Source organism: Canis lupus, chromosome 21 (genome assembly GCF_048164855.1).
Source record: "Canis lupus baileyi chromosome 21, mCanLup2.hap1, whole genome shotgun sequence".
Classification (NCBI taxonomy): Eukaryota; Metazoa; Chordata; class Mammalia; order Carnivora; family Canidae; genus Canis; species Canis lupus.
Window position 1 is genome coordinate 5,515,515 of NC_132858.1, and position 26,639 is coordinate 5,542,153.

At 53.2% G+C, this 26,639-nt stretch overlaps 1 protein-coding gene across 1 annotated transcript; it reads left to right on the forward strand.

The window, feature by feature from the left end:
* The first annotated feature begins 1,506 nt into the window (after positions 1 to 1,506).
* SYT12 (synaptotagmin 12) lies at positions 1,507 to 24,412 on the forward strand. The gene is made up of 8 exons (XM_072790077.1): positions 1,507 to 1,652; positions 8,214 to 8,270; positions 12,400 to 12,593; positions 15,396 to 15,788; positions 18,906 to 19,121; positions 19,761 to 19,881; positions 20,746 to 20,879; positions 22,266 to 24,412. The coding sequence occupies exons 2-8, from the start codon at positions 8,237 to 8,239 to the stop codon at positions 22,437 to 22,439; spliced, it is 1,266 nt and encodes a 421-aa protein (XP_072646178.1). The 5' UTR covers positions 1,507 to 1,652; positions 8,214 to 8,236; the 3' UTR covers positions 22,440 to 24,412.
* Positions 24,413 to 26,639: the final 2,227 nt, after the last annotated feature.

Genomic DNA, 26,639 nt, shown 5'->3' on the forward strand with positions numbered 1-26,639 from the left:
GAATTCCCTTCCTCCGTTTTCTTACAGAGCCAGAAAACAAGTGGAAAGCGAGGGCGCCCCCTCTGGGTGCGAGTGAAACTGCACCCCTGGCTCCCTAGGGTCAGGCCTTCTAGGCTAAGGAAGTACCCTCCCCACAAGGCTAGCACAGACCCAGCTCCTACTGAGAAGGCAGTGCCCACGGGTTGCTCTCAGTTCCGAAGGCCCAGAGGGTAGATGACCCAAGAACCGCTGCTGCCTTTTTCTAAAATTATTTTTTAAATTTTTTATTTATTTATGATAGTCACAGAGAGAGAGAGAGAGAGAGAGGCAGAGACACAGGCAGAAGGAGAAGCAGGCTCCATGCACCGGGAGCCCGACGTGGGATTCGATCCCGAGTCTCCAGGATCGCGCCCTGGGCCAAAGGCAGGCGCCAAACCGCTGCACCACCCAGGGTTCCCCGCTGCTGCCTTTACACACTTCTCCGCCACTTGCGATCCTCTCCCCTCTTCACCTCATCCCAGATTCTCCAAGTCCTCCGAAAGGACTTCCCAGGTTCACAGCAGGCCTGTTCTCGTGATCGCTGTGCCCACGGCAGGTGGTATCTTCCCCCACACACACCAGCCCCTCCTGAAGCGTGTGTGCCTCCCTGCCAGACTGTGAGGCTAGGGTGGGACCTGTCCCCCTGTTCCGGGAACATGGAGGATCGCCCACACCTGGCACTCTGCCTAGAGTCCAGCGGGGGCGTCATAAATATCTCCTGAATGATTCATTCATCCCTTGGGGAGAGAAAGCACGACCTCTAAGAGGTTAAGAGCATGGGCTTTGAAGTTGCACAGACGTAGGTTCAAGTCTGGGCTCTGACCTTTGGCTCTGTGACCTTGGGAAGGTCACTGCACCTCACTGAGGCTTGTTTCTCTATGCAAAAAATGGTGTGACCACGACCCCACTGGGTCGTTGTGAGGATTTATTGAGATAATGTTGGCCTGGCCAAAAGCCCAATTATGGTGGGAGACGTAATTATTCATTCAGAGAAGGGGAAACCTCCCGCTGTTCCACCTGCTTTCTCACCGGTTTCCAGGAGGTTCGCAGTATCAGGCCCGTTTTACGGAAAAGAAACTGAAGCCCAGAAGGGAAGAGGGTAACCCGGGGTGCTGCAGGCTGAAGCTGAACACGGGCCTGCGGACTCTGCGTCCAGTACTCCGCCCGCCTCCCAGGACCCTGAGGAGCCCATCCCCACCCGACCCTCGTCCCGCGACCTGGGACTGCGGGGTGCGCTTCGGCTCTTGGGCTCAGGCAGCGGAAGCGGCGCGTGGCTCCCGGGAGCGGAGAGAGCGCTCGGGGTTGTCCCTTTAAATTAGAGAGAGAGCGGGAGGGGGGCGGGCGAGCGCGAGGGAGCGCGCGGCGGGCTCCTGGGAGCGTGCCCGGACTGCGGCGCAGCTCCTCCGCCGCCCCGGCCCGGCCGAGCCCCCGGCCCGCGCCGCGCTTCTCCGAGGCGGCCGCCGGGCGACACTGCAGAGGTGGCGTTGCTGGCGACGGCAGGGCTGGGCGCCGGTGCGTGCGCGCTGCAGGAGGCCGGCCGGGAGCCGCGAGCCGCGAGCCGCGAGCCGGGAGCCGCGAGCCGGGAGCCGGGAGCCCGAGCCGGAGCGGAGAGGCGGCCCCTCCGCGGAGCCTGGGTGAGTAGCACCCGGCCGCCCCCGCGCAGCCCCGGGAACCGGTCCCGCGCACAGGCGCACGTAGCGCCCCCTCCCAGCTCCCCGGACCCCGGCCTCCGCGCACTCTGCACACCCGCGCCTGGTTTGCACGCGTACGCCGGGCACAACACGCCGGACGCCCTTCCCCGGCCCGGCCACTCCGCGCACTGCGCATCGCCTCGCGCCCCAACGCCCGTCCCGCGTGTGCACACTCGCGACTCACCCGGCCATTTACACGCCTCCCCGGCGCCCGCGCTACACGAGCGCCCCTCACTTTCACACTCAGCATCCCGACTGTCCCCACTGCCCCTGCCCCACCTCACACCCTTGCCCGACCCTTCCAGGTCAGTCCCCCCACACTCTAGTCCCCATATACCCTGAGGGTTCCCGCGGCAGGGGCGCTGGGTCTTCAGGAAACGCTCCAATCTGATCCAATCCGGAGAGGCATGTCGCACCCCATCGCTGGGAGGCCCCGGGAGCTCGGGGAGAGGATCCTCAGCCCCGTCCAGTGTCACCGGCCTGGGCGTGGGGCTTTCCAGGGGCTCCTGGGAACCTTTGATACCTCTGCTCTTTGGAAGAGGAAGCTTGCCCGGTCTCAGCCTCGGACTGTAGACTTGGGCTGACAAGGGGGGGTGGGAATGGGGAACATGGGGATTTGGAGCCAGGCCTGTGGGTGGAAGAGCCCTGAACCAGCCATCCTAGTGACCCCTCTTCCAGGGCTGCAGAACATCTGTGTGCCCCCCTCCTCAGCCAGTGAGGCCACCCCAGAGTGACTTGGAAACCTTCATCCAGGAATGTCAGTCCCTTCTCCAAGCTGGACGGATGGTGGGGGAGACAGGTTTGGAGAGCAGTAGCAGTTGTGCTTCTTACTAGAAATGGAGAAACTGAGGCTCAGAACCAACAAGAGTTCTAGCCAAGTAAACCCAGCCAGTCGGGAGAAGGGTACCCAAGACAAGTACCCAAGCCCCCCACCTCCCCATTCTAAAATCCAAAACCTTCCCCTGGCTTGGGAGAACAGAGGTTCCCAGTCCAGGGTGCAAGCTTGGACTCTGCCTCTTGTCAGCTCTGGTGACCCTGGGCAAGTCATTTCCTGCACATCAGTTTGTTTGTTTGTTTGTTTGTTTACCAATACAATAGGCAGAGTAGCAGCCCCCCCTCAGAGAGCAGCAGGGAGAACCTGCTGAAATAAAAGATGATGAGTCCTTGGTACAGTGCCTGGCGTATGGTAGATGCCCAGTATTTTATTTTATTTTTTTTAATTTTTATTTATTTATGATAGTCACAGAGAGAGAGAGGAGAGAGAGGCAGAGACATAGGCAGATGGAGAAGCAGGCTCCATGCACCGGAAGCCCGATGTGGGATTCGATCCCGGGTCTCCAGGATCGTGCCCTGGGCCAAAGACAGGCGCCAAACCACTGCGCCACCCAGGGATCCCAGTAGATGCTCAGTAAACACCAGCCGCCACCACCCTAGCTAGCCTGTACTGTGGTTTCTGTGGCTTTAGGGGGATGGTAGCAGGATATGGTAATTTCAGGGATTGGAGGAGAGCACTTGAAAAAGATTCCAAACCTAAAAATCCTAAAGAGGTTCACAGCCTGGGAGGTCAGGGACTGCCCTGTACCCACACCCTAATCCTTCCTATCACCTGATGACCGCAGGGTGAGGGGGGTGGACAGTGGACACCTTGCTGGCCACAGATGTGATATGGGGACACTGAGCAAGGAAATGGGGTCGGGGGAGCAGAGACACAGGGCCCCTTTCCCCTGAAGAGGGACAAAATTCCTGGAAAGCCATTTATCTGATTAGCTCAGGAGGGGGCCTCCACTGTGGTCAGATTCCAGCAAGGCCAGTGACAGTTCTTCCCACCCACCTCCACCCCCGAAAGGCCTGGTCAGGAGGTGGCATCATGGCCAAGAGCCCAGGCCCAGATCCATCATACCCTGGCGCCAATCCCAGTTTGCTACTCAAATACTGAGTGACCTGGGGCTCTGGCTCCCTCATCTATAAAATGGGGACCCATTTATCCAGTCAAGCATCATGTCTGTATTGTGTGCCTAGTCCAAGCTTGGCACCATGCTGAGCATTTAGCATATATTGTGTGTAATGCTTACAACAGTAGGTAGGTATTGCCAGGTGGGTATAATTAAGCCTGGATTTGAACCTAGAGCTGTTTCAAATGAGCAAGCTCCATGCAGTTTCAGGTTCTGGGGTTTGGGGCCAGAATGAATAGACTGGATGGGAAAGGATGCCAGAGAAGGGGACATGGATTGAGGAGTGTGAGTTTGCGGCAGCTCTGGCTCGTTCCTGTGTGTCAGAAGCTCAGGGAACCTCTACTCATAGGCTGCGCTGGCCTCCCAATGTGCCTTGTCAGCATCCGGTTGCGAACTGAAGCCACGGCCCCTCTCCCTGGTGGACCTCCAGGCTGGCAGTGGGAGCCTGCTGAATTGTAGTCAACGAGATGGAGTCAGGGGGTCTCAGGGATAGTGAGTAAAGCCATTAAGAAGGGCACTTGCTGCAGAGCCAGCTCTAGCTCAGTCTCAGCTCCTTCCTTACTGGTTGGATAACCTTGGACAACTTCACTGCCTTTCTCTGAGCCTCATTCTCTTCCTCTGTGGAGTGAGATTAATAATAGAATGTGCCCCCATTGTAGTCTTGGGGAAGGTGATGGAGAAGACGCCCATGAAATTCTCGGGGGCTGTGGCTATGAATGGAAGACACTGGACCAGGCAGGAGGCATGGCTGCTAGGACCAGCTCTACCACTGTTGGCTGTGTGACTTTACCTTTCTGAACCTCTCATAGCTCATCCCAAAGCCTGCTTACCAGGCTTATGAATGGAGATGCTCCAGGGACCAGGAGGTTCTGAAAGTGAATGGAGGGATGGGAGGTACCAGGCCTGAAGAACAAATGCCCTGTCCAAAGGGACAGAACCTCTTCAGTTTCCAGATTTGGCTATTTTTGCAGGGGTGTGGGAAGACAGACCCACTATCCCCCAGATATTCTAACTTTTAAAGCAAAGCTGTAAATACGGCTTTTTTGTCTTTTGTTTTTTTAAGAAATCTATTTTTAATGGGAAATTTCCCAATTTTTAACTGTTGGCAACTCCCTTTAATTTAAGTCAAAACATATCTGCAGGCTGGCAGTGCTGCCCACACAATTCTGCTCAACCTAGGGGTTAGTTAGGGGGCCCTTGGGCTGACTGTCAGGCCAGTAACCACAGCAGCTAATATTTACCAAGTCAGGCTGCACTTACTTCTTAATCTACCCTCCTGGAGCCCTGCTAAGGCAGTCATGAGCCCCATTTTACAGATGGGTAACTGAGGCTCAGAACTAGTGAGGGGGCAGATCTGGGATTCAGAGCTGTGCTTAGGCTACCTTTCCCCTTCCCTGCCCCAGTTTTCTCCTCCCTCCATTCAGACAGACGTGGTCTGGTTTCTGCCACTTCTCTGGGGACCACTCCCAGAACTTGGAGCTTGGGTGTGCCTAGAGTCATTCACAGGCTCACAGAAGTCACAGCTCCTAGGGGGATTATAATGAGGGGTGTGGGGAAAGTGTGCAGTGTGATAGTCTGGGGTCTGAGCTGGACCAGCCTCGGAGGGCTGGGGGCCCCTCAAAGGCTCTAGGTCTGATATGGCAGACATTGGGTTCCATCCTATACCATGTATGCTTGTCATAGGGGTGTACCCAGCCCACACCAGTGTGCTGTTGGCACTGGCTGTCCCAGTGCAGCCTCATTCTGGAAGCCAGCTTGTGCCAAGTGAGCAGGAAAGAAAGCTGATGGCATTATTGGATTCCCAGCAAGGTGGAGGTAGGCTGTGACATTTGTGTTCACCTTAACGTGTGTGTTAGTGTGTCCAGACCCTGTTCTGCCAGGAACTAGGGCCACCTTGGACTTGTCCACAGGGACCAATTTGGCCTACATGATCTTAGGAAAGTTTTGAAACCATATGCCCGTCTGCAGTAAAGCACAGAAGTTAGGAGTGTGGAGCCAGATGGCCTGAGTGGACTGGTTTCTTAGCTGTGTGGCCTGGGGCACATGATTTTACCTTTGGGCCTCAAGACTCTCCTCTGCAAGCCAAAAATGATAATAGTACCTACCTCCTGGGGTCGTTAGAGGATTAAATGAGGTAATATATATGCAGAATGCTTAGACTCACACTCTCAGGCATAAGGAGTGCTCAGCAAAGCTAACTGTCATAAAAGATCTGCAGCCCAGGGTCCCAGGAATGAGCTTCCCATCCGAGTCCGCATAGGTGAAGCCTCCCTAGTTAGCATCTCCCTTCCATCACCATGAAAGACCAACATCTTAGAGGATCATCATCAGGATAGCTGACCACCGACAGCTTTGCCCCAGGGCTCTGACCTGCCATTTCTCAAGGTCTCCTGCCCTAACTCCTCAGCTCTAGAGCCACAGATTGGAGAGAACCCCAGGATTCAGGAAAATGTTTACCCTCTGATTTGACCCCAGTCCCCAAGGGAGCCCACAGAATACTTCAAGGGTTGTGAACAAGTTAGCCAAGCCACAGTCCAGGAGCTTTTTACCCTGTGCCTAAACAGTGTTTACATTTTTTGTGAATTGGTTACAACATTTAAAAATCAAGAAACTGGGGAAACCTGGGTGGCTCAGTGGTTGAGCATCTGCCTTTGGCTCAGGGCATGATCCCGGAGTCCTGGGATTGAGTCCCACGTCGGGCTCCCTGCAGGGAGCCTGCTTTTCCCTCTGCCTGTGTCTCTGCCTCTCTCTCTGTGTGTCCCTCATGAATAAATAAATAAAATATTTTAAAAAAAAAAATCAAGAAACTGGGCACCTGGATGGCTCAGTGATTGAGAATCTGCCTTTGGCTCAGGGCATGATCCCGGGTCCTGGGATCAAGTCCCACATCAGGCTCCCCATGGAGAGACTGCTTCTCCCTCTGCCTGTATCTCTGCCTCTCATGAATAAATAAAATATTTAAAATATATGTACATATATTTTTAAAAATAAATAAAAATCAAGAAATTGTACATTAAAAAATCCAGGTATCTGGCTTTTCTTTAAAAAGCTAGAAGAGGGCAGCCCAGGTGGCTCAGCAGTTTAGCGCCACCTTCAGCCCAGGGCCTGATCCTGGAGACCTGGGATCGAGTCCCACGTCGGGCTCCCTGCATGGAGCCTGCTTCTCCCTCTGCCTGTGTCTCTGCCTCTCTCTCTCTCTCTCTCTCTGTGTGTATCTCTCATGAATAAATAAATAAAATCTTTTAAAAAATAAAAAGCTAGAAGATATGTAAATAGACAGATAAAATAAACTGCCAGAAGATTGGGGCACCTGGCTGGCTCAGTCCCTAGAACATGCAGCTCCTGATCTCAGGGTTGTAGGTTTGAGCCCCTCATTGGGTATAGAGGTTGTTTAAATATTTTAAAAATAAAATCTTAAAACCAGAAGATCCAGCAATGCTAGGTTGGCATTCCTTCGGGAACAGAAAAGCAGCAACCCTTGGGTGGGCAAGCACTCTGCAGTTTACACCCTGATCTATTTGCACCCACCCCTGTGGGGGCGCTGGCTATCCTGTCCTCCTGTGTCCCTGGAGCTGAGGCAGATAGGGTTATCCCAGCCTCCCTTTTCCATTCCCTTAGCGCATGTCTGTGAGACAAATTTACTTCTCAGCAACAATAAAACTGAGTAGTCACCTGGGTTCAGGTAATGGCTTGTATGACTCCCAGACCTTTCTAGAAAAACTGAATCAGACCTTCAGCATTCATAAAACTTGGAATTGGAGGGTGGGGTGAGAAGGAAACCATCCTGAGCAGTGAAAGGCCTGGTAATAGGATATTGCAGAAATGCAGCCTTTCCTTTGCAATTAGAACAAAAGCTCATGAAGTGAGGCTTAGCAAACACCCCAAGGTCCCATGGTAATGAATCGCAAAGAATCAAAGAATTCTTGTCTGTAGGATGTTGGTAGGATGGAAATGAGGTAGGGGTGCCAGATTTAGCAAATATAAATGCAGGATGCCCAGGAACTTTCGAGTTTCAGATAAACAATGATTTTTTTTTTAGTATAAACATGTCCCATACACTATTTAGGACATACTTATACTAAAAACGAATCAAATTCAAATGTCACTGGGCATCCTGTGTTTTATCTAGCACCATAGAAATTAAGGTGGTCCTAGGGTGGTTGAAAAGAGCTTTAAACACCTTTTTTTTTTTCACCATTTTTTTAAAAATGCCATTTAAAGGGTGCCTGGGTGGCTCAGTTAGTTTAGTGTCTGCCTTCTGCTCAGGTCATAATCCTGGGGTCCCAGGACTGCGTCCTACATCAGGCCCCCCCCACTCAGTGGGAAGTCTGCTTCTCCCTCTGACCCTCCCCCTTCTTGTGCTCTCTCTCTCTCTCTCAAATAAACAAAATTTCTTTAAAAGTAATTTAAAAGCTACCTACCTTTAGCTGAGCTCTCCTCACAGGTAAATGTGAGCTCTAGACTGGCTCCTGGGCATCAGGAAGGTCAAGGAGTAGGATGAGGGTTGGTGGCCCTCCAGAGCCCTCTCTGCTGACTCTCTTCTCCGTTCCAGGGCCAGCTGCTGCAGCGGGCATCATGGCCATGGACGTGTCAGAATACCAGCTAAGCGGTGAGTCCCAGCAGAAGTGTGTCATCTCACAGACCCTCCCACCAGGCCTGGGGTGGGGGGCATCAGTAGGATGCCAGTAAGCACCCTATTTTACCAGTAAGGAAAGTGGCTTGCCCAAGGCCACACAGCCTTGGAGACACCAGGCTGGGACCAGTCTGAGGTCTCTTCATCCTTCTGCTCCAGTGGCTCTTTCCTGTGGAACCACCTCCCTACATTTGACTGAAGGGGTCCCCCAGGAGGCTCATGTCTGACTGCCCCCTAAGGAGGAACCATGAATGGAATCCACTTTACAAGAGGCCATTCCTGGAGCTTGTCAAGTAGCCAAGTGAGAAAAGCCCCAGGAAAGTTGATGTCAGAGCCACGGGACAATAAGCTCAGAGATGGCCCAGTCCCCAGATGGCAAATACCTGGGAAGCAGCTCTGACCTTCCCCATGTGTGCCCTGGGGGGCGCTGAGCTTGGGAACTGCCGCCAGACTAACCACTCTCAACCTAATGGTGGGTGTTGTCGGATCTGAAATATACTTGCCCTCTTGTCTCATAGGTTCCCCTCCCCAATTACAGATGGGAGAAGGGGGGCTCAGCACAGGACGTGAACCCAGGTCTCCCAACTCCCAGGCCAGTGCTCCCCATCATTCCAGCTGCTCCCCTAGCACAGCCCCCCACCAGCCCAGGACTGAGCTGAAGGGTGGGCCAGGGACCACCTTTCCCAGCCCCCAGCCAGGGAGTCTCACTTTTCACCCACAGGCCCACAGGCCTTGGTCCAGGATCTATGAAATGGCCTTGGACAAGTGATGAAACCTCTCTGAGCTTCCACTTACTCATCTGCGAAACAGGGGCGGTGGAATCTCTGGGAAGATTGAGTGACGGAACTTCCAAAAAGTGCCAACTCAAGCCGTTGTGCATGCCCTTCCTTTCCTTTGCCCAGAGTCCTTCCCTGCCTCTGCGTGGCTAAGCCCTTGAGACTGGTGTGGAAGTCCCAGGCGTAGATCTGGAGCTAGACTGTCAGACAGCGAGTATCTCCTCTGTCCCTCAGCTTCCGAGGGCTCAGTGGTTAATACACAGTCAAGTGCTGGAATGGGGCCTGGCAAATCGTAAACAGTAAAGGAAGCTTTTATTACCTGCCACTCCACCGCCTCCTCCTCCTCCTCCTTCTCATTTCTGGTCCCAGCTGAGACTTCACTTCCCTTGGGAATTCTTCCCATACCACCTGAGTCTGGTAGTCAATAAAATGAATAAATGAATGAGCATTAATAGTCATCATTTTGTGTCACTTTCCTGAGGCTTTTCCTCTCGTGCCCCCTTTTTTTCTGCCAGCCAGGACTCTGGCTTCAGTGCCTCAGCACCCCCTGGGATCCTCACTCTTCAGAGAGCCTGACTCTGCTGTGCCCTGTTGCCTTGCCCATCATCTGCTGGGACCTCAGACCCCATGCCCACCCACTGGCCCACCCCTGTGACCACCCAGGCAAGCCCCGCTGGGAGCCAACAGAGATTCATCCTGGCCGGGGCCCCTCATATGTGCAACTCACACTGCAGTTTACCAGGCCCATTCCCAGGCCACCCCTTAATTCCCAGGCCACCAGACTCTCAGAACTTTCCTGCCTCCGCAGGGCTTGCCTGGGGCCCTCTGTAGATCTCTGTTGTGGTTTTGGTTTAACTCACAAATTACATTCTGTCAACAGAGGTCAGGAGAAAACAGGGTTTGCTCACAGCCCCTCCATCCGGATTTCCCATTCATCCCTGGTCCCGCCCAGCCCTTGTCCAGAGGCTGTGTGATTTTTATGTTAAAGTTGTGTGGTTATACCATGCTGTGGATTCTTTCTTTTTTTTTTTTCCTTTTAACAATGCCCAAAACGTTTTCCTGCTTTGCCACAGTGACATCCTAATGACCTCAATTATCAAAGGCTAGTGATATTCCCTTCCGAATCAGCACCACCTGCACCCACTGACCCCTTCAGGCTGTTTCCAGATTTCTGCTGTTATAAATACAGCCTCAGTGACTCACACCAGATATAAAACTTCCTGGAATTTTTTCCGCAAGATAAATTCTCCAGGGCGGGACTGCTGGTGGGGGATGTGTGGTCATCTCCATTCTCCTGATGAGGAGGCTCAAGCTCAGACTGGCTAGATGGCAGCCAGGCTCTGCATTTCTTACCCTGTGGCCTTGGGCCAATGGCTGGGCATGCTCTCTAGCCTCTCCCAGCCTCAGCTCTCCTCCTCTAACAAATGGAGGTAGGGACCTCATAGGGTACTTAGTGCTGGCTAAATGCCAGGGCTATGGGCTGAGCCCTGCCCTTCTCTGGAGTGAGTTAGTGTTGTGGATTCTGGCTAGAGTTGTCTGGGCTCAGGAGAGCTGGGGCAGGTTGAGGTCTCCCATTGCCAGAGGGGTTGCCACTGCTTCATGATACCTTTGCAACCCCGCTTTGGGGGAGTGGTGGCAAGGAGCTCCCCAGACCCAAATGCCCCACTCCATCTCTCCCACTGGACATTCTGAGTGCTCCGGGCTTTGTACACCCCTTCCTCTTCTTGCTCTAGACTCCTTGTCCTTGGTTCCTTGTCCTGGCACATGTTTTGCTCCTCCTTTGTATCTCAGTTCAGATGTCTCTCCTCCAGGAAACCCTCCTGGACTGTTCTCATCACTCTGTTTTACCTACCTATTTGCCTACTCACTTCATCCCTAGACTGTGAGCTACTTAAGGATAGGGACCGGGCCTGGGCCTGACTCCCTCACCAGGGTGCATGTACATAGTAGGTGTTCAGCGGATGTGCAGTGATAAATCTCTACCCCTAAAATACCTTCCTCACCCCTTTCCATCCAGCTTCTGTGGAACTGTACTGAGTGGAGGCTGGGTGGGGCAGTGGTTACTCTGGCTTGGTCTGAGGTCTGGCTGCCAGAGTTGGAAACCCAGTATCACCCCTTCCTGGCTCTGTGACCTTGGACAAGGTCTTTATCCTTTGTGTATCTCAGTTTTCCCATTTGAATTGGGTATAGAGGCAGCACTGAGAAAGGTCTAGAGAATTATATTTACCAACAGAAGGTCATTTCTGCTAGGTGAGAGCTCACCCAACACAGTTGAGGGGACAGTTAATTAACATGTCTAGGGACAGTGAGGCTCAGATAGGGAAAGTTCTTTACTTATCATTGGAGAGAAAGCATGTGAGCATCTGGATTTGTCCCCAAGCCCTGCACAGTGTAAAAACTACCTCTTATCTCTGGCTCAGACTTCTTTTTGTGTGTGTGGTAGCAACTTTATTGAGATAAAATTCACATACCATACAATTTACCCACTTAAGGCATACAGTTCAGTGGATTTAACATACTTTGTACCCATCAACATTATTGACGTTAAGAATATATATATATTCATTATCCTCCAAAGCAACCTGTATTCTGCATTGCCCCCTAACTGCCCCCCAGCCCCAGACAATCGCTAATCAACTTTCTATCTGTATAGATTTGCCTATTCTAGATGTTTCATATAAATAGAATCATATGATGTGGGTTTTAGTGTCTGGCTTCTCTTACTTACTTGGCATGATGTGTTCAAGTTCATCTGTGTACCATGTAACATGTACCAGTATCTTTATGTTGCCAAATTATATTACATTGTATGAATGGTCTACATTTTATTTATCCACCCATCAGTTGATGGACATTGGTTTGTTCTAGATCAGGTTGAGGCAAAAACGATGTCATTTCTTTTTCTCCCCAAACTCCCTTCCTTTTTCTCCCCCAGACCTCAAAAAGTTGCTTTGTTTATCTGGAAGGAAGAGATCTTTTGAAGGTATAATGTCAGAGAATTCAAAAGAGGGAAGCATAACCCTATTTGTTTAAGCATTTTCACAGCTCTTCATCTGATCTAGCCAAGTGTCCCCACCACCATCCTATTCTGGTAGAAATGTATGCTTTTGTAGAAAAGGGGATAGAAACAGAAATCCCAGGGTACACATGTCGTATTCAATGCTGGATCCCCTAGCACCTAGCACTGAGCCTGGCGCCTAATAGCTACTCAGTAAATATTTGTTCATGAATAAATAAGTCAGTGCTGAACTACCTGCTTCTTAGGTGGGAGTCTATAACTACTGAGGGACCTCAGAGCCTACTAATGACAGGCTGCCCTTGCCTTGCAGTAATCAAGAGCCCTCCTGGCTGGGAGGTGGGTGTCTACACTGCTGGGGCCCTGGCACTGCTGGGAATTGCAGCTGTGAGCCTGTGGAAGCTCTGGACATCGGGGAACTTCCCCAGCCCATCCCCGTTCCCAAACTACGACTACAGATACCTCCAGCAGAAATATGGGGAGACCTACGCAGAGGCCAAGCAGAAGGTGAGGCTTCCACTCTTTGGAGATAACCTCTCCTCGACCAACCCTCCATATTCCCTTGCTCTCTCCTGGTTAACTTCTTGCTGTGAACAGGACCCTTGTGCTCCTCCATGTCTCCAACATAGCCCAGTGCTGTGAAATAGGTGAATACTTGGTGAGAAAATGAAGGTTTTCAGTTTTAAAAACCATCCTGTGAAAAATACAGGAAAATACAAATAAGAGAATCCTCTCCTCAGATGCCACTACCCAGAGGCTGTATTAATACTGTTAACTGTATTTTAACTACTAACATTTTGATCGATTTCTTTCCAATGCTTTTAATCTACCTTCCAGTCCTTTCTCCATGCGTAGTTTTTTTATGAGTGTCATTTCTACGTAAAATTTTATACCCTGCTCTTTTTATCTCACAGCTAAAGCATTTTCCCATATTGTTGAGCCCCCATCATAAAACATCATTTTTTCTAAGATTTATTCATTTACTTTGGGGTGGTACAGGGAGTGGGGGGGGGAGGTAGAGGGAGAGGGAAAGTCTGGCTTCTCTCACTTACTTGGCATGATGTGTTTTAATATCTAATATATTTTTTAAAGATTTTATTCATTTGAGGGGCACCTGGGTGGCTCAGTGGTTGAGTATCTGCCTTCAGCTCAAGTCATGCTCCCCGGGTCCTGGCATCAAGTCCTGCATCAGGCTCTCCACGAGGAGTCGGCTTCTCCCTCTGCCTGTCTCTGCCTCTCTTTGTATGTCTCTCATGAATAAATAAAAAAATTTTTAAAAAGATTTTATTCATTTGAGAGAGAGAGAGAGAGAGAGAACACAAGCAGAAAAGAGGCAGAGGGAGAGGGAGAAGCAGACTCCCTCTCGATCCCAGGATGCTGGGATTATGACCTGAGCTGAAGGCAGACGCTTAACCAACTGAACCACCCAGGCACCTCAGGGAGGGAGAATCTTAAGCAGACTCTGTGGTGAGCACAGAGCCTGATTCAGAGCTTGATCTCACGACCCTGAGATCATGACCTGAGCCAAAACCAAGAGTCAGACGCTTAATTGACTGAGCCACCCAGGTGCCCCAGAAACATCATTTTAAATGGCTGTGACAGATTCCTTTTTATGTATGCGCCATGATTTACTAAATGCCATTATAAATAATGCAGTGAATGTTTTATATGTAAAACTTTGTCTTCATTTGGGATTATATACTTTGAGTGGATGCCCAGATGTGGAATTACTATATCAGGGAGTACGAACATTTTTAGGGCTCTAAATATATAATACTGAATGTTTCATCGTTAGACACTTGGCAGAGAATTTTTCTAACATCATTTAGCATTCCAGAGAGCACAGCCAGAATCAGTTACCAGTAGGGGCCCCACACGCTCACTCATTTGGGGTGTAGGGGGGACTATCTCCCATTCTGTTGGGGGGACTGTAAATAGGCATAACTTTTCCAAAGAGCATTTTGGCAACGTGTGTCAACAGCTTTCAAAAGGACCATATTCTCAGAGCTAGGATTTTAAGAAAGCTATTTGATGTTGTGTTATTTATATTTATGAAAAGTAAGAAACAACATAAATGTCCAACAGTGGAGGGGGATAGTAAAGTAAATCACCCCAATCCACTTGATGACAGATTGGGGCCCCCTTAAAAAGTATGGTAATGAAGACAGTGCAGCAGCATGATAGATGCTTCTGGTACAAAGGCTTTTGTTTTCTCAAATCCTGAGGTCAATTTGGAGAAAATTTTGAATATTAGGGCACATGTTACCCAGCATGGAAAACTTCTACTTGTGTAAATATTTTGGTAAACATCCCTCGAGGCTGCTCAGTCCTCTGTCGAGGAGCTCTACTCAAGTGTTCTTACCCGTTCCCCTTCTGCTGGAAACTTAGATTGTTAACTACTCCCCCCCCTTTTTAAAAAGATTTTATTTATTTATTAGAGACACGGGGGGGGGGGGCGGGAGGCAGAGACACAGGCAGAGGGAGAAGCAGGCTCCATGCAAGGAGCCTGACGCAGGACCCAATCTCAGGTCCCCAGGATCATGCCCCAGGCCGAAGGTGGCACTAAACCGCTAAGCCACCAGGGCTGCCCTACTTTCCCTTTTAATAGACATCACTGTAGTGAACATCTTTATGTATGGAATTCAGTCCATGTCACTAAACACTTTGAGACAATGTTTGAGACATTCTTCCCTCGTGGTTAGGGAGAGAAAACGGAGTGACATAAAATAGCATTAAGCAAGGACCTTCCTGGGGTCCCTGGGTGGCTCAGTGGTTGAGCGTCTGCCTTCAGCTCAGGGCATGATCCCTGGGTCCTGGGATCGAGTCCCACATCGGGCTCCCTACAGGGAGCCTGCTTCTCCCTCTGCCTGTGTCTCTGCCTCTCTCTCTCTGTATGTGTCTTTCATGAATAAATAAATAAAATCTTTTTAAAAAAATAAAAATAAACAAGGACTTTCCTAGGGCTCCTGGGTGGCTCAGTCGGTTGCGCATTGGACTCTTGGTTTTGGCCCAGGTCCTGGTCCCATGGGTCAAGAGATGGAGGTCCGCAGTGGGCTCCACATTCACTGGGAGTCTGCTTAGATGTTCCCTCCCTCTGCTCCTCCCCCTACTTGTGCTCTCCTCTCTCTCCTCCTCTCTCTCAAGAATATAAATAAATCTTTTAAAAAGACAAAAACAAACAAAATAAGGAACTTCCTGACTAAGGCATGCATTGTTTCTGTGAAAGAGGAACTAGAGGTGCCTTGAATGAACAGGACTCACAAGGCCATGCACTTGCGATGCTCTCGTGTCCCTTTCTCTCACCCCCAGAGGGTGCCTGCCTGGAACACCCAGCGGGCCAGCACGCGGGGACCACACAGTCGCAAAGGCAGCCTCAGCATTGAGGACACCTTTGAGAGCATCAGTGAGCTGGGGCCCCTGGAGCTGATGGGTCGGGAGCTGGACCTGGCCCCCTTTGGGACCCTCCGCAAGTCCCAGTCGGCGGACTCCCTGAACTCCATCTCCTCTGTGAGCAACACCTTCGGGCAGGACTTCACGCTGGGCCAGGTGGAGGTGAGCATGGACTACGATGCGGCCTCCCACACCCTCCACGTGGCCGTGCTGCAGGGCAAGGACCTCCTGGAGCGGGAAGAAGCCGGCTTTGAGTCCTGCTTCATGCGTGTTAGCCTGCTGCCGGATGAGCAGATCGTGGGCATCTCCCGGGTAAGTGGGGGCCGGGGCAGGGGTGTGCTCTGGGCTCTCAGGAGTCCTCCCCAGGCAGGCGAGTGGGTCTGCAGGGCCAGGCTGGATGTGAGGAGGGTGCTTCAGGGCAGCTTTGGATGCTAATCCCAGAGGAGAAGGTGCCACCAACCCAAGGAGCCACATCATGCGAAGTTCTGGGCAACCCTACAATGTGAACCCAGGGTGGGGTAATTGTCCATTTCCACCTATCCTCTGGGTCAACTGAGGGTCCTGGCAAGAAGGGGATGACACATTCAGGTTGGTTAATTTGGGAAGATCTTAATAACAGGACTGTTGACAATGGTGTGGGTAAGGGTCGCCTGAGTGGCTCAGGTAGTTAAGCATCTGACTCTTGATTTTGACTCAGGTCATGATCTTGGGGTCCTGGGATCGAGACCATGTTGGGCTCCATGCTCAGGGAAGAGTCTGCTTGAGATTCTCTATCTCTCTCTGCCTCTCCCCCCACTTTCACCCTCTCTCTCTCTCTCTAAAATAAATATTTTTTTAAAAAAGAAAACAATGGCGGGATGTAGGGCGACCTCAGAGATGGAGTGGCACCCTCTTCTGAAGGGATAAGGGGAAGAGGAGGCTACTGGACCTAAAAGGAGAGAGGCATGTGGAGAGGCCACCTTAATAAATGCTGTGCCTTTTGGTCAAAGGACACGATGTAGTCAGACTACAGCAGTACTGCAGGAAAGGACCTATGGAATAAGCACCCCAGCTCCCTCTACCTCTGGTTTCTCTTGAGTGACCCACAAGTCTGACTCTACCAGAAGCCAGAGGCCAAGGGAGCCTGTTAGTCAGCCAATGGAGGTCAGCCCCTGGGGTCAAGAGTAGGGTGGGGGGAGACACCTAGCACCCTCCCACATCAAGCTATTCCTTGCAGGTCCCTCTAGCTTGCCAAGAGGGAACAGAACCTTCAAGAGACACACTTTCCTCCAGGCTGGATTAGGGGGGAAAGGGGTCCAGATGCCATAACTGGGGGTTCTCTGAAGCAGGCAAGTTTGACACCCTGTGGCCTCTTACTGGAGCAGGAGGAGCCTGAGGGCCTGCAGGACCAAGTAGTTTCTGACTCCTCAGAAACCCACCTGTGTCGAATCACTCTAACCATGCTGAAATTGGCTGACCCTCAGTGGTGGACACTGTCATCCCTCTCTGACCCCCTCAGTCCCCCTTACTCTAGGATGGTCAGCAACTGACCATAGACTGGTGCATGTGGGCCCAAGAGAAGCAGTCCAGTGGGGGATGAGGCTCAGGACCCTAAAACCTCACTGTCTGGATTCAAATATCAGTTTCCCACTTCCTAGCAGCATGACCTTGGATAAGTCATGTAAGCTCTCTGTCGGGAGAGGGTTTCCCCATCTGTCAAATGGGCACCATAATCCTTGAGGAGGGGATATACTAATATATGCAAAGTCCTGGGGCGCCTGGGTGGCTCTATCAGTCAAGCATCTGCCTTCAGCTCAGTTCATGATCCCAGCGTCCTGGGATGGGGCCCCATATTAGTCTCCCTGTTCAGCGGGGGGTCTGGTTCTCCCGACCTACCCCCCCCACTCATGCTGTCTCTCTTTATCTTGCTCAGATAAATAAATAAAATCTTAAAAATATATATGCAAAGTCCTCAGCCCCATCCCTGGTAAGCACTCAATTAGGTTGTATCTCTGGACCATGAAGTGTCCCTATTGAGCCTGGATCCACACTGCCTATGGCCTGGACTGCCTAGAAGATCCTGGGTGGTTCTGGACACCTTCCTTGAGGAGGGACATTATAGACAGGAACCACAACAACCTTATGTATGCTGAGAACCTGGTTCACAGAGTCCATACATCTGTGATCCTCTCATTAGCCCCAGTGGGATGGACCGAGGGCATCTTACAGATGAAGAGGCTCAGGAAGGTGCTTTGCCCAACACAATCCAAGCAAGTGAGCAGGAGATCCAGGACTTGGTCCTGGGTTCCCATTTTCCTCCATCCATGTGCTCATAAAGCACAACATACAGAGAGTGTGGATGGTCAGGGAGCCCAAGCCCCTGTGGGCAAGGGACAGCAAAGTGGAGGGAGAGATGGGCCTGGAGGATCATGAGAACCCTGAATGCCAAGGTCAAGATCAGGGGGTAGACTTTATCCCACAGGAGAAGGAGCCCTTGAAGCAGGGAACTGGGTGGGGAACGTGTCTCCCAGGGAGCTGTGGAAGAGAAGCCTTGCCACAATCAGGCAGTGACCAAAGAGTGTGCTTCAATGAGCCTGGAGGTGTTGGATTTATTCCCAAGAAAGCAGGCATCTTAGCATCACTGCCCAGCTAGTCCCAGCAAGTAGGTGGCTGCCCCAGGCTGGGCATCCCCCCGCACCTCTCCCGGCTTCAGGCAAGGTGCCAGGGACGGAGAGCTCCTGTCTAAATATTGCCAGGCAGTGACTAAAGCAGCCCCCAACGGAAGGGGGGGGCGTGCCCGCCAGTGCACCTTTCCAGGGGGCCTGCCCACAGCTTCCTGGGAAGAGGCCAGAGGCGCCCACCAGGCAGGACTGGACTTGGAAGCAGAGTCTGCCCAGCCTTGCCTCGTCACTCCATCAGTCTGTCCACCCCACAGCATTCAGACCATCCTGGGCCAGGCTCTGCGGGGGCTGGGGCATCAGCAGCTCCCAACCCTATGATTACCTGTACTTGCTTCATGCCTGGCTGACAGCTGGACGTGAACACACACAAGAAGGAGGAGATCGGTTCAGCCAGGACATCACAAAAGTTCTACGGAGCACTGAGGGTGGGAATTGGTATCAGATTATAGAAGTTTCAAATGCCAGGCCACCAGATTGGCCACCACTGAGAGGAAGCTGGCTCAGTCGGTAGAGTACATGACTCTTGATTTCAGGGTCTCAAGTTCAAGCCCCACGGTGGGCATGGAGCCTACTTAAAAAAATTTTTTTTAAAAAGTCCTCAGGGCTGAGCCAGCAAAGGAAGAATTGGCATTGAGGTTGTGGGGGCAGCAGAGCCAGGACTCTCAGCCAGGCCTCCAGACTGGACAGCGCTCTCTCCCCACCATGGCCCCATGAGTCCCTGGCTGCCACCCCAGGGAGGGTGGCACACCACGTCCCTCTCTCTCTGCAGATCCAGAGGAATGCGTATTCCATCTTCTTTGATGAGAAGTTCTCCATCCCCCTGGACCCTGTGGCCCTGGAGGAGAAGAGCCTGCGGTTCTCTGTGTTTGGCATTGATGAGGATGAGCGGAACGTCAGCACAGGGGTGGTGGAGCTGAAACTTTCTGTGCTGGACCTCCCGCTGCAGCCCTTTGGCGGCTGGCTGTACTTACAAGACCAGAACAAGGTCAGTGCACCCATGAGGACAGGGTCACATACATACCTCTCAGGGGTGAGGGGACTCCACTGTCCTCCACAGCATGGCCTGAGCCACAGTCAAGGGAACTCAGTTTACCACAGGAAATAAAAATGTTCCAACTACTGTTCACTGCTCCTCTACTGCTCCCACCACCAAAACTTCAGAAGCTCTGCTCCTAGAGGGTTTCTGTTGGGGAAGTACTCTGGCAGTAAAGGGAGTTATCTCAGAGGCCGAGCTGCAGCTCACCTTTCTAAGTATAGCAGGGCTTGGGGAGCATCACTGTTAATTAAGCAAATGATTTACCAGTCCTAGTCCACTTGGACCTCGATGTGCTGCTACCATGGATGTTTTCCCTGGACTGGAGTAAGGGACCCTAACAGGATTTTGTTGCTACATTTGACAGGCCACCTCAGATCCTCCTTCCAAGGACCCACACCTGGTAGGAGGGAGGGATGGTGCACACCTCATGGAATGGGGGAGTAGCGTTCCTTTCTCAATCCCACCAGCCTGGTGCTGGTGTCAGGGCAAGAGATACAGCTTCTGGGTGGAGAAGGAAGCTTCTGCCTTTACCTGGGCCCCTCAAGTCCAGGGAGCAGAAGCCCTCTGAGCTGCTCACATGTCCTCCAGGCTGCCGACGCTGTGGGCGAGATCCTGCTCTCCCTTAGCTACCTCCCTACAGCTGAGCGCCTCACTGTGGTGGTGGTGAAAGCCAAGAATCTCATCTGGACCAATGACAAGACCACAGCAGGTAAGGCCCTGCTGGAGGCCTGGCTCCTTCACGTGGTTGCTGGGAGCTGTGGCCCAGTCGCTAAAGCCGGGGGCATCTGGAAGCATGGCACTAGGCCCCTTCACCCCCAGCCTTGGCTGAGCTCAGGAGCCATGCACAGTGGGGAAGCTGAGAGCAGCAGAGGGTGGCAGGGAACCCCTGTGAGGGACAGACGATGTCTGAGAGCAGAAGGCTGAGGCACTGGGAAGAAACCAAGGTGGACACCCACTTCCCAGAACTAGAATTCATGGCGGAGGCTCTATTCCCAGGAGTTGGACTGCATCCCAGATCCCAAACAGGGTGACCAGAATGGCGTGGGTGCCAGGCAGGACCTGATGCCCCCAGTCTAACAGGAGCAGACCTGAAAACAGAGTGCCAGGGAACCTGGCCTACTGGGAGCCTGGGGGGCACCCAGGGTCCAGGCAGGTATAGCAAGGACACCCAGTGGGCGGAGGATGACAAGCAGAGAGGGACTTGTTATTTCAGAGTCATGCTCCATTGAGCGGGTGCAGGGGGTGACTCAGGGCTGACGTCTGTGCTCATTATAGAATGAGAAGTGATGGGTCTGCCGGCACCGACAAGCACCACAGGAGGGGACTGCGTGTGTGGGCCAGGAGGCAGGCTGCCCAAGCCCAAAGCCCACCTCTTCTCCTGACTCGTATGTGAGCCTCAGTTTTCTCATCTATAAAATAGGAGAGAAATAAAGGCCCCATGGCAGGATGGCGGAGGATGACAGCAGTGGTGAAGGTGGGAGGCATTTGAAGCTGGCAGGCCACTAGGGCTGGGCAGGGCTATGGCAAGGGAGGGTGGCACTGGCCCTGACCCCCACCTCTCGCCGGCCCACAGACCCCTTCGTCAAGGTGTACCTGCTTCAGGATGGGAGGAAGATGAGCAAAAAGAAGACAGCCGTGAAGAGGGATGACCCCAACCCGGTGTTCAATGAGGCCATGATCTTCTCTGTCCCAGCCATCGTGCTCCAGGTGAGGGAGACATGGCTCAGGGGCCTGGAGCCACTCTGGCCTCACTTCTCAGGGCTCCCACAGGTGGCAATGGTTTGCCTCAAGCCCTGACTTTCCTAGTGGAGAGGTATTTATGGAGCACCCACTAGGTACCAGCCATAGGGTGAGTGCTGCTTCCGTGATGCTCACAAGGGACAGGTAGAAAGTCCCCAGGCAATCCTGATCCACCAAGAGCATGCCTGACTTTGGCGGTCAGCAGAGGCTTTTGCAGGAGGGCTGAGCTAAGCCAAGATCTGGGAGAAGACAGTTCCCACTAGAAGGAGCTACAAAGGCCGGGAGGTGAGCCAGGGCTAACCCAAGGACCCATAGTTCTGGCCCTAAATCTCCGAGACTACCTGCAGAGGCTCTGTTGAGCTCCCCACACTTGCATGGCTTTCCAAAAGTCATGGGCCCCAGGCAAACCCCCCTTCCTGGCACAGATATCACAGACCAAGCATGGGGGGTAACAGAGGATGTGGCCTGTACCACACCAGTGGCCCCGCTGGCATGTCTCAGAGGATGGGGAGCTTACCACCTCCCCTCACTACCTCCTTCCATCCTTGGGCATTCCTGACAGTGAGAAAGCCCTTTCGTGCCTTGAGCTGAAATCTGCCCCTGAATCATGGGGCTATCCAGAACCCACCTAATCTGATACCCTATCTGAATTTGAAAGCCCAGAACTGCCTCACTCTGAGAGTTTCCAGTACAGACAAACATCCCAGCATCTCTGATTGGCTCTGGGTGTTGTTGCCCTGTCCTGCCACCCTTGTGGGACAGACTGTCCATCCGTCCCCTCTTTCCCCTGGGTGGTCATAGTGCTACCACTCCACAGCCTCCAAGGGCGGGAGACCTCTTGGGACCAGGGAGAATGTCGAGGAGGTGAAAGGAGGAGGAGGAGGAAGAGGGAAGTCAAGCTGAGTTTTAGTTGAAGTGCAATCACTTTGATCTCAAGCACATTCTTTCCCTTCCTCATCCATGAGTCTAACATGTGATTATATTAGGAATAATGAGATGTCTAAAATGCTCCGTGTGCAAGCACTGTTCTAAGCACTTGACACATTTTAACTCCTTTTGTTCCCAGAACAGGTAGGAACTAAATTACCAAGTCACGGATAGGGAGCTAAGGTAGGAAGTTCAGCCCAAGTCACTGCCCCAGGTCACATAGCAAGGCAGGTGGTGAGGCCAGTGTTTGCAATTGACAATCCAGTGCTGTCACTCTGTAGGGAGACAGCAGCAGAAGCCTGCGGGGATAAGGATTCAGGGGCCACACCCGGCTACCTCTGGGGGCCTGGCACTTGTACACAGCAGCCTGGATGACCCCTGGCACACCCCGTGTGGTCCCCAGTACCCATGTTATTTCCTCCCCAGGACCTGTCTCTCCGTGTGACAGTGGCTGAGAGCAGCAGCGACGGCCGAGGGGACAACGTGGGCCATGTCATCATTGGGCCATCAGCCAGTGGCATGGGCACCACACACTGGAACCAGATGCTGGCCACACTGCGCAGGCCTGTGTCCATGTGGCACCCCGTTCGGCGAAACTAGCAGCTGGCAAAACGGGCCGGGGTGGGCACAGAGCTGCCTTGGGGCCTGGCACAAGCTCAGCTCTGATGCCCCTTCATAGTCCAGCGGGAGCCATGAATGCTGGGGTCCCCCACTGGAGCCCCCACGAGCCATCTTGGTCCTTCTGTCCAGACTGCAGTGGAGGAGTGGGCCTGGCCAAGTGTCTAGGGACCCAGGGCTTCCTCCCACTGAGGACCAGCTGTGGCTGGGCCACGCTCCAGGAAAGGCCCTGGCACTGGCCCACTGTGTTCCCATTTTGAGATCCCCAGTAGGCCTGTCTCTGGGCCTGGGGCATTGGGGCTTGGTCTCTTAGAGCTCTCCACACCCTACCCCTGCTGGGATGCCAGTGCTAAGCTGGGTCATATACCGGAACTGAGTGAGTATTGGGGCCAGACACTGTGCTAGACACCAGCAGACATGACATGAATGGAATGCAACCCTTAGGATGTCTGGAAGACAAGACCCCCCGCCCCCTGCCCTGGGGATCTGCTTTGTGCTGAATGCGGACTTGGGAGAGCTCTGGGGGCCATGAGGACAAGATGAGAGCCATGCCCTGAGGTGTCCCAGCCAGCCAGCCAGCCTAAGCAAGGCAGGGACATGAAGTACCCTGTCACAGACTGTCCTCAGCCTACTGCAGTGGACACGAGGGCCTTTCTCTGGGCAGAAGTGACCAGGAGACTAGGCAAAGACACTGGCTTCAGAGTCACACTCTATGAAATCTACTCCCTTGAACAATAACCTTGCAAGGCCCAGAGGTCCAAAGAGGCTCAAAGCCAGGTCCTTGTGTTCAGTCCCAACTGAATTAGGCATTGGCTCTGTGGTGTTTGTTGGGGTAACTCCAGGCCAGACTCCATTGGAAAGAGAGGGGCCTCAGTCTAGGGACAGCTGGTGGGCAGCAGGACAGCCAGAACACAGACTGCAGGGGGTCTGTCGGGGAGGCCTTTGTGGGCCTTGGAGGAAGGGCCCAGCCAGAGCAGGGGCAGTGAGGGAAGGCAAGGGGCATCCAGATTGAGGGCAGGGTAGAGGGGCAGGTTTGAATGCCGGACTGGGAAGGAGGTGGCATTGGGTGTCCTAGGTCGAATTCCAGAAGCAGACCCTGAGGTTCTCAGGCAAGAGGCTGATGGGGAAGGGGCCCGGGAGCCCTCTGGAGAAAACTGTCAGAGAGAGAGGGAAGCCATGGAGCAGGGGCCGAAGCTAAGCAAGCTGTGGCTTCCGGAGTGTCTAGCTCTAGCCTGGTGGCCTGAGGAGCATCCCAGAGGGGCCCTGCCCAGGAGCAAAGGAGCTGGACTGTTTCACCTCTACAGGGCTTTGGCTACCACCCAACCCCAGCTGGAGGAAGAGCAAGCATATCTTCCAGTTGTCACTGGCTAAGGCAGCTCCCATCTGCCAAAAGCAGCCCCAGAGAAGCAGGCAGCTGGGGAGTGGGTGCCAGTTCATGCGGGGGAGGGCATGCAGAAGCCTCTGCTTCCTGGGGCCACCACCCACAGGTCAGAGCATGGCCTCTCAGGCGGGCTGCTTCTGACCCCAGTGAGCTCTGGAGACCCAGGCCCAACCAGTTACCCCCAGTGATGCTGGGAGAGCCCAGGGTGGTCATGGACCTGGAGGCAGACTGGAGGTGTCTCCCCACCTGACACAGCTGTGGCCCAGCCTTGTGGCCAGCATGAGGAGGTCTGCCTGCCCCAGCACAGAGTCCATGGGCACAGCTGGTGAGCCTCTGCATCCCAGGAGACCACAAACTCTTTCCACCCTAGTGGCTATGCAGTACAGGCCATTTATACCCACCTTCTCTTCCCCCTCTTTCCCTCCCTCTAACTGCATGAAATGTGGACTGTGTACTCGGGATGGGCGTGGTAGGGACCGAGACTGCTGACTGGAATTATTCTAGAACCAAAATAAAGCTGGGGCAGGAAGGAGGGAGCTTCTGGGGAGCCTTGCTCAGCCCCAAATCACTTTCATCTCTTCTGCAGGAATCACGGACTTGGGTCTCTGTGTGGGTTGCTCTGAGTGGATTGCCCTGCTTCTGGGTACCCAGAAGAAAAGGAAGCCACTGTCTGGCTGGGGAAACCATCACATGGACCAATGCCATCAGACAGCTTGGGAAGCTCTAAGAAGGGGCCCTGAGCCAGGCCTGGTGGAGAGGATGGCAGTAGGAGAAACCATGGAGGGCTCCCTGATGGTGTCGCTGAGCTGGCTTCAGGGCAAAAAGAACCATAAAATTGAAAAAGATGGATAAGGCCAAAAATAGCATTCTTGGAAGAGGAAACAATACACAAAAGGGCAGGAGTGGGCATAAAGTTAGCCAATTTGTCAACTTCTCTAGAGCGAATTTGGGGGAGGCTGAGAAGAAGGGAGCCAAAAGAAAGGCCAAGAGGAGAGAAGGGTTCAGTGAGTGCTTGATGCCAGCCTGCAACCCTGAAACCCTACCTACCTACTGTTGTCATCCCCCTATTTGGCAGATATGAAAACTGAAGCTCAGAGAGGTTAGATAACTCACCAAAGATCACACAGCCAGGAAGCCTCAGACCAGCTGTGTGGCTCCAAAGGTCATGCTCTTAACCATAAGGCTACACTGCCCCCTTCCCCAACTCCTCCAGGTGGGGCTGAGGGGCAGCCTAGAAGCCCCTCTGGATCCCAGGCTACTCTAGTTTCTCCCTCCCCTGCCCTGGAAGATCACAGTAAGTGTAGGAGGATGATCTAGTGGGAATTACCAGCAGCCCCTAGGAGGCCTGCCTACCACAGGGCCTGACTGTGAAGACTCCCCCATGTACCCCACCAATACTGGACAGAGAGGGAACCAGTAAGATAGGAATCACAAAAAAGTGAACACCAGGGAAGGGCTTCTGGAGGAGGTGGAAGCCTGAGCACTAGCCTTGCAGTGCAGAGAGGACTGTACACACAGAGGAGGGAGACGGGCCCCCAGGCAGGGGGACAACTTGGTGTCATACGTGTCTGGGGAATGTGTGCATCTTCAGCTGAGGCTGGAGAGGCCACGTGGGGCTGAGCTGGGGAGGCTTCATGTCTAAGATGAAGCCAAATGTCCTGGTCCTGCTGGTGGTAAGGAGCCATGGAGGGGTCCTGGGCCTGGTCAGAGGAGCAGGTCAGAGGGAGGGAGGAAGGGGACCTTCTGAGCAGCTTTAGAAGTGATGAGGAGGGACACCAGCCAGCGCCGCTCTTGGTTAGTGAGGAGCAGTGTAAGTTGCCCTTAGGCTTCAGGTTCATTGAGCATAGTCCAAATGGCCCTACTGCCATCTCTTTCTGCCTAGTCCCCGTCCCCCAATGTCCCCTCCCAGCCCAAGGCCCATGGGCCTGCCTCGAGGGTTCCAGGCCCCCTTCATCAGGGAGGCTTCAGGGATAGGCTGAGCCCCACCCCAGAGGACAGATATGGAGGCCTATCTGCCCACACTGGGCCACACCTGCGTGTATGGGGCAAGGTGAGCCACTGTAGCGCCCACAGCCCACTGCCCCTCAGACCTTCACTTCCTCTCCTGTCTCAGCCCTAGCCCTCAAGAGGATGGCGCAGGGAGCAGAGCAGCCACATGGCGGCAGCAGAGACTCGGCTGGGGCCACAGGGGCCTCCGGGCCTCCGGGCCTCCAGGAGGATGGGGTCTGAGGGTCAAAAATGCAGCAAGGGGACCAAGGCCAGGAGACGATGGAGGATGGAGTCGATGGAGGCTAGAGAATGGTCACCTGCCTGCTGCCCCTACCATCACATCGTGTGCTGTATTTTCACCAATGCGGTCTTTTGTTCCTTTTTTGTGTCTCCAGCTTGTTTATTCTCTTGAATCTTCCTTCCTCTCTCCTCTGCTCCATGTTCCTTCCTCTCTCCTCTTTGTCCAACCAGGCAGTCAATTGGACATAACACCCTGAGCCCAGCTGGATGCCAGCCTGGGGTAGGCACTTCTATCTGGGGGCGTAGAGGTCGGCCTTGCTCCCTGCCCTTTAAGTGCTCTGGGCTTGGCTGGGGGCTAAAAGATCCTGCCTGGCCACCTGCATCCTGAGTTGAGGATTCCACATCAGGCCAGGGGCTGGCCTGGCCACTTCTGAGTTCTGGGGTCTGCAAAGCAGTTGCCCACTGTGCGAGGTGGCAAGAGAACTCTGGGCTTTGCACCAGTGGGGCCTCAAGGGACAGAGTCACCCACAAGCCTTCAGGGATAGACCCCCACGGAAAACAGTAAAACAGTA

What these genes read in the sequence shown, in the direction of transcription:
- SYT12 (XM_072790077.1), top strand. Translation starts at nt 8,237, where the DNA reads ATGGCCATGGACGTGTCAGAATACCAGCTAAGCG. An exon ending in GTCAGAATACCAGCTAAGCG is followed by an intron (nt 8,271 to 12,399) that starts GTGAGTCCCAGC and finishes CTTGCCTTGCAG; the next exon opens with TAATCAAGAGCCCTCCTGGC. An exon ending in ACGCAGAGGCCAAGCAGAAG is followed by an intron (nt 12,594 to 15,395) that starts GTGAGGCTTCCA and finishes TCTCACCCCCAG; the next exon opens with AGGGTGCCTGCCTGGAACAC.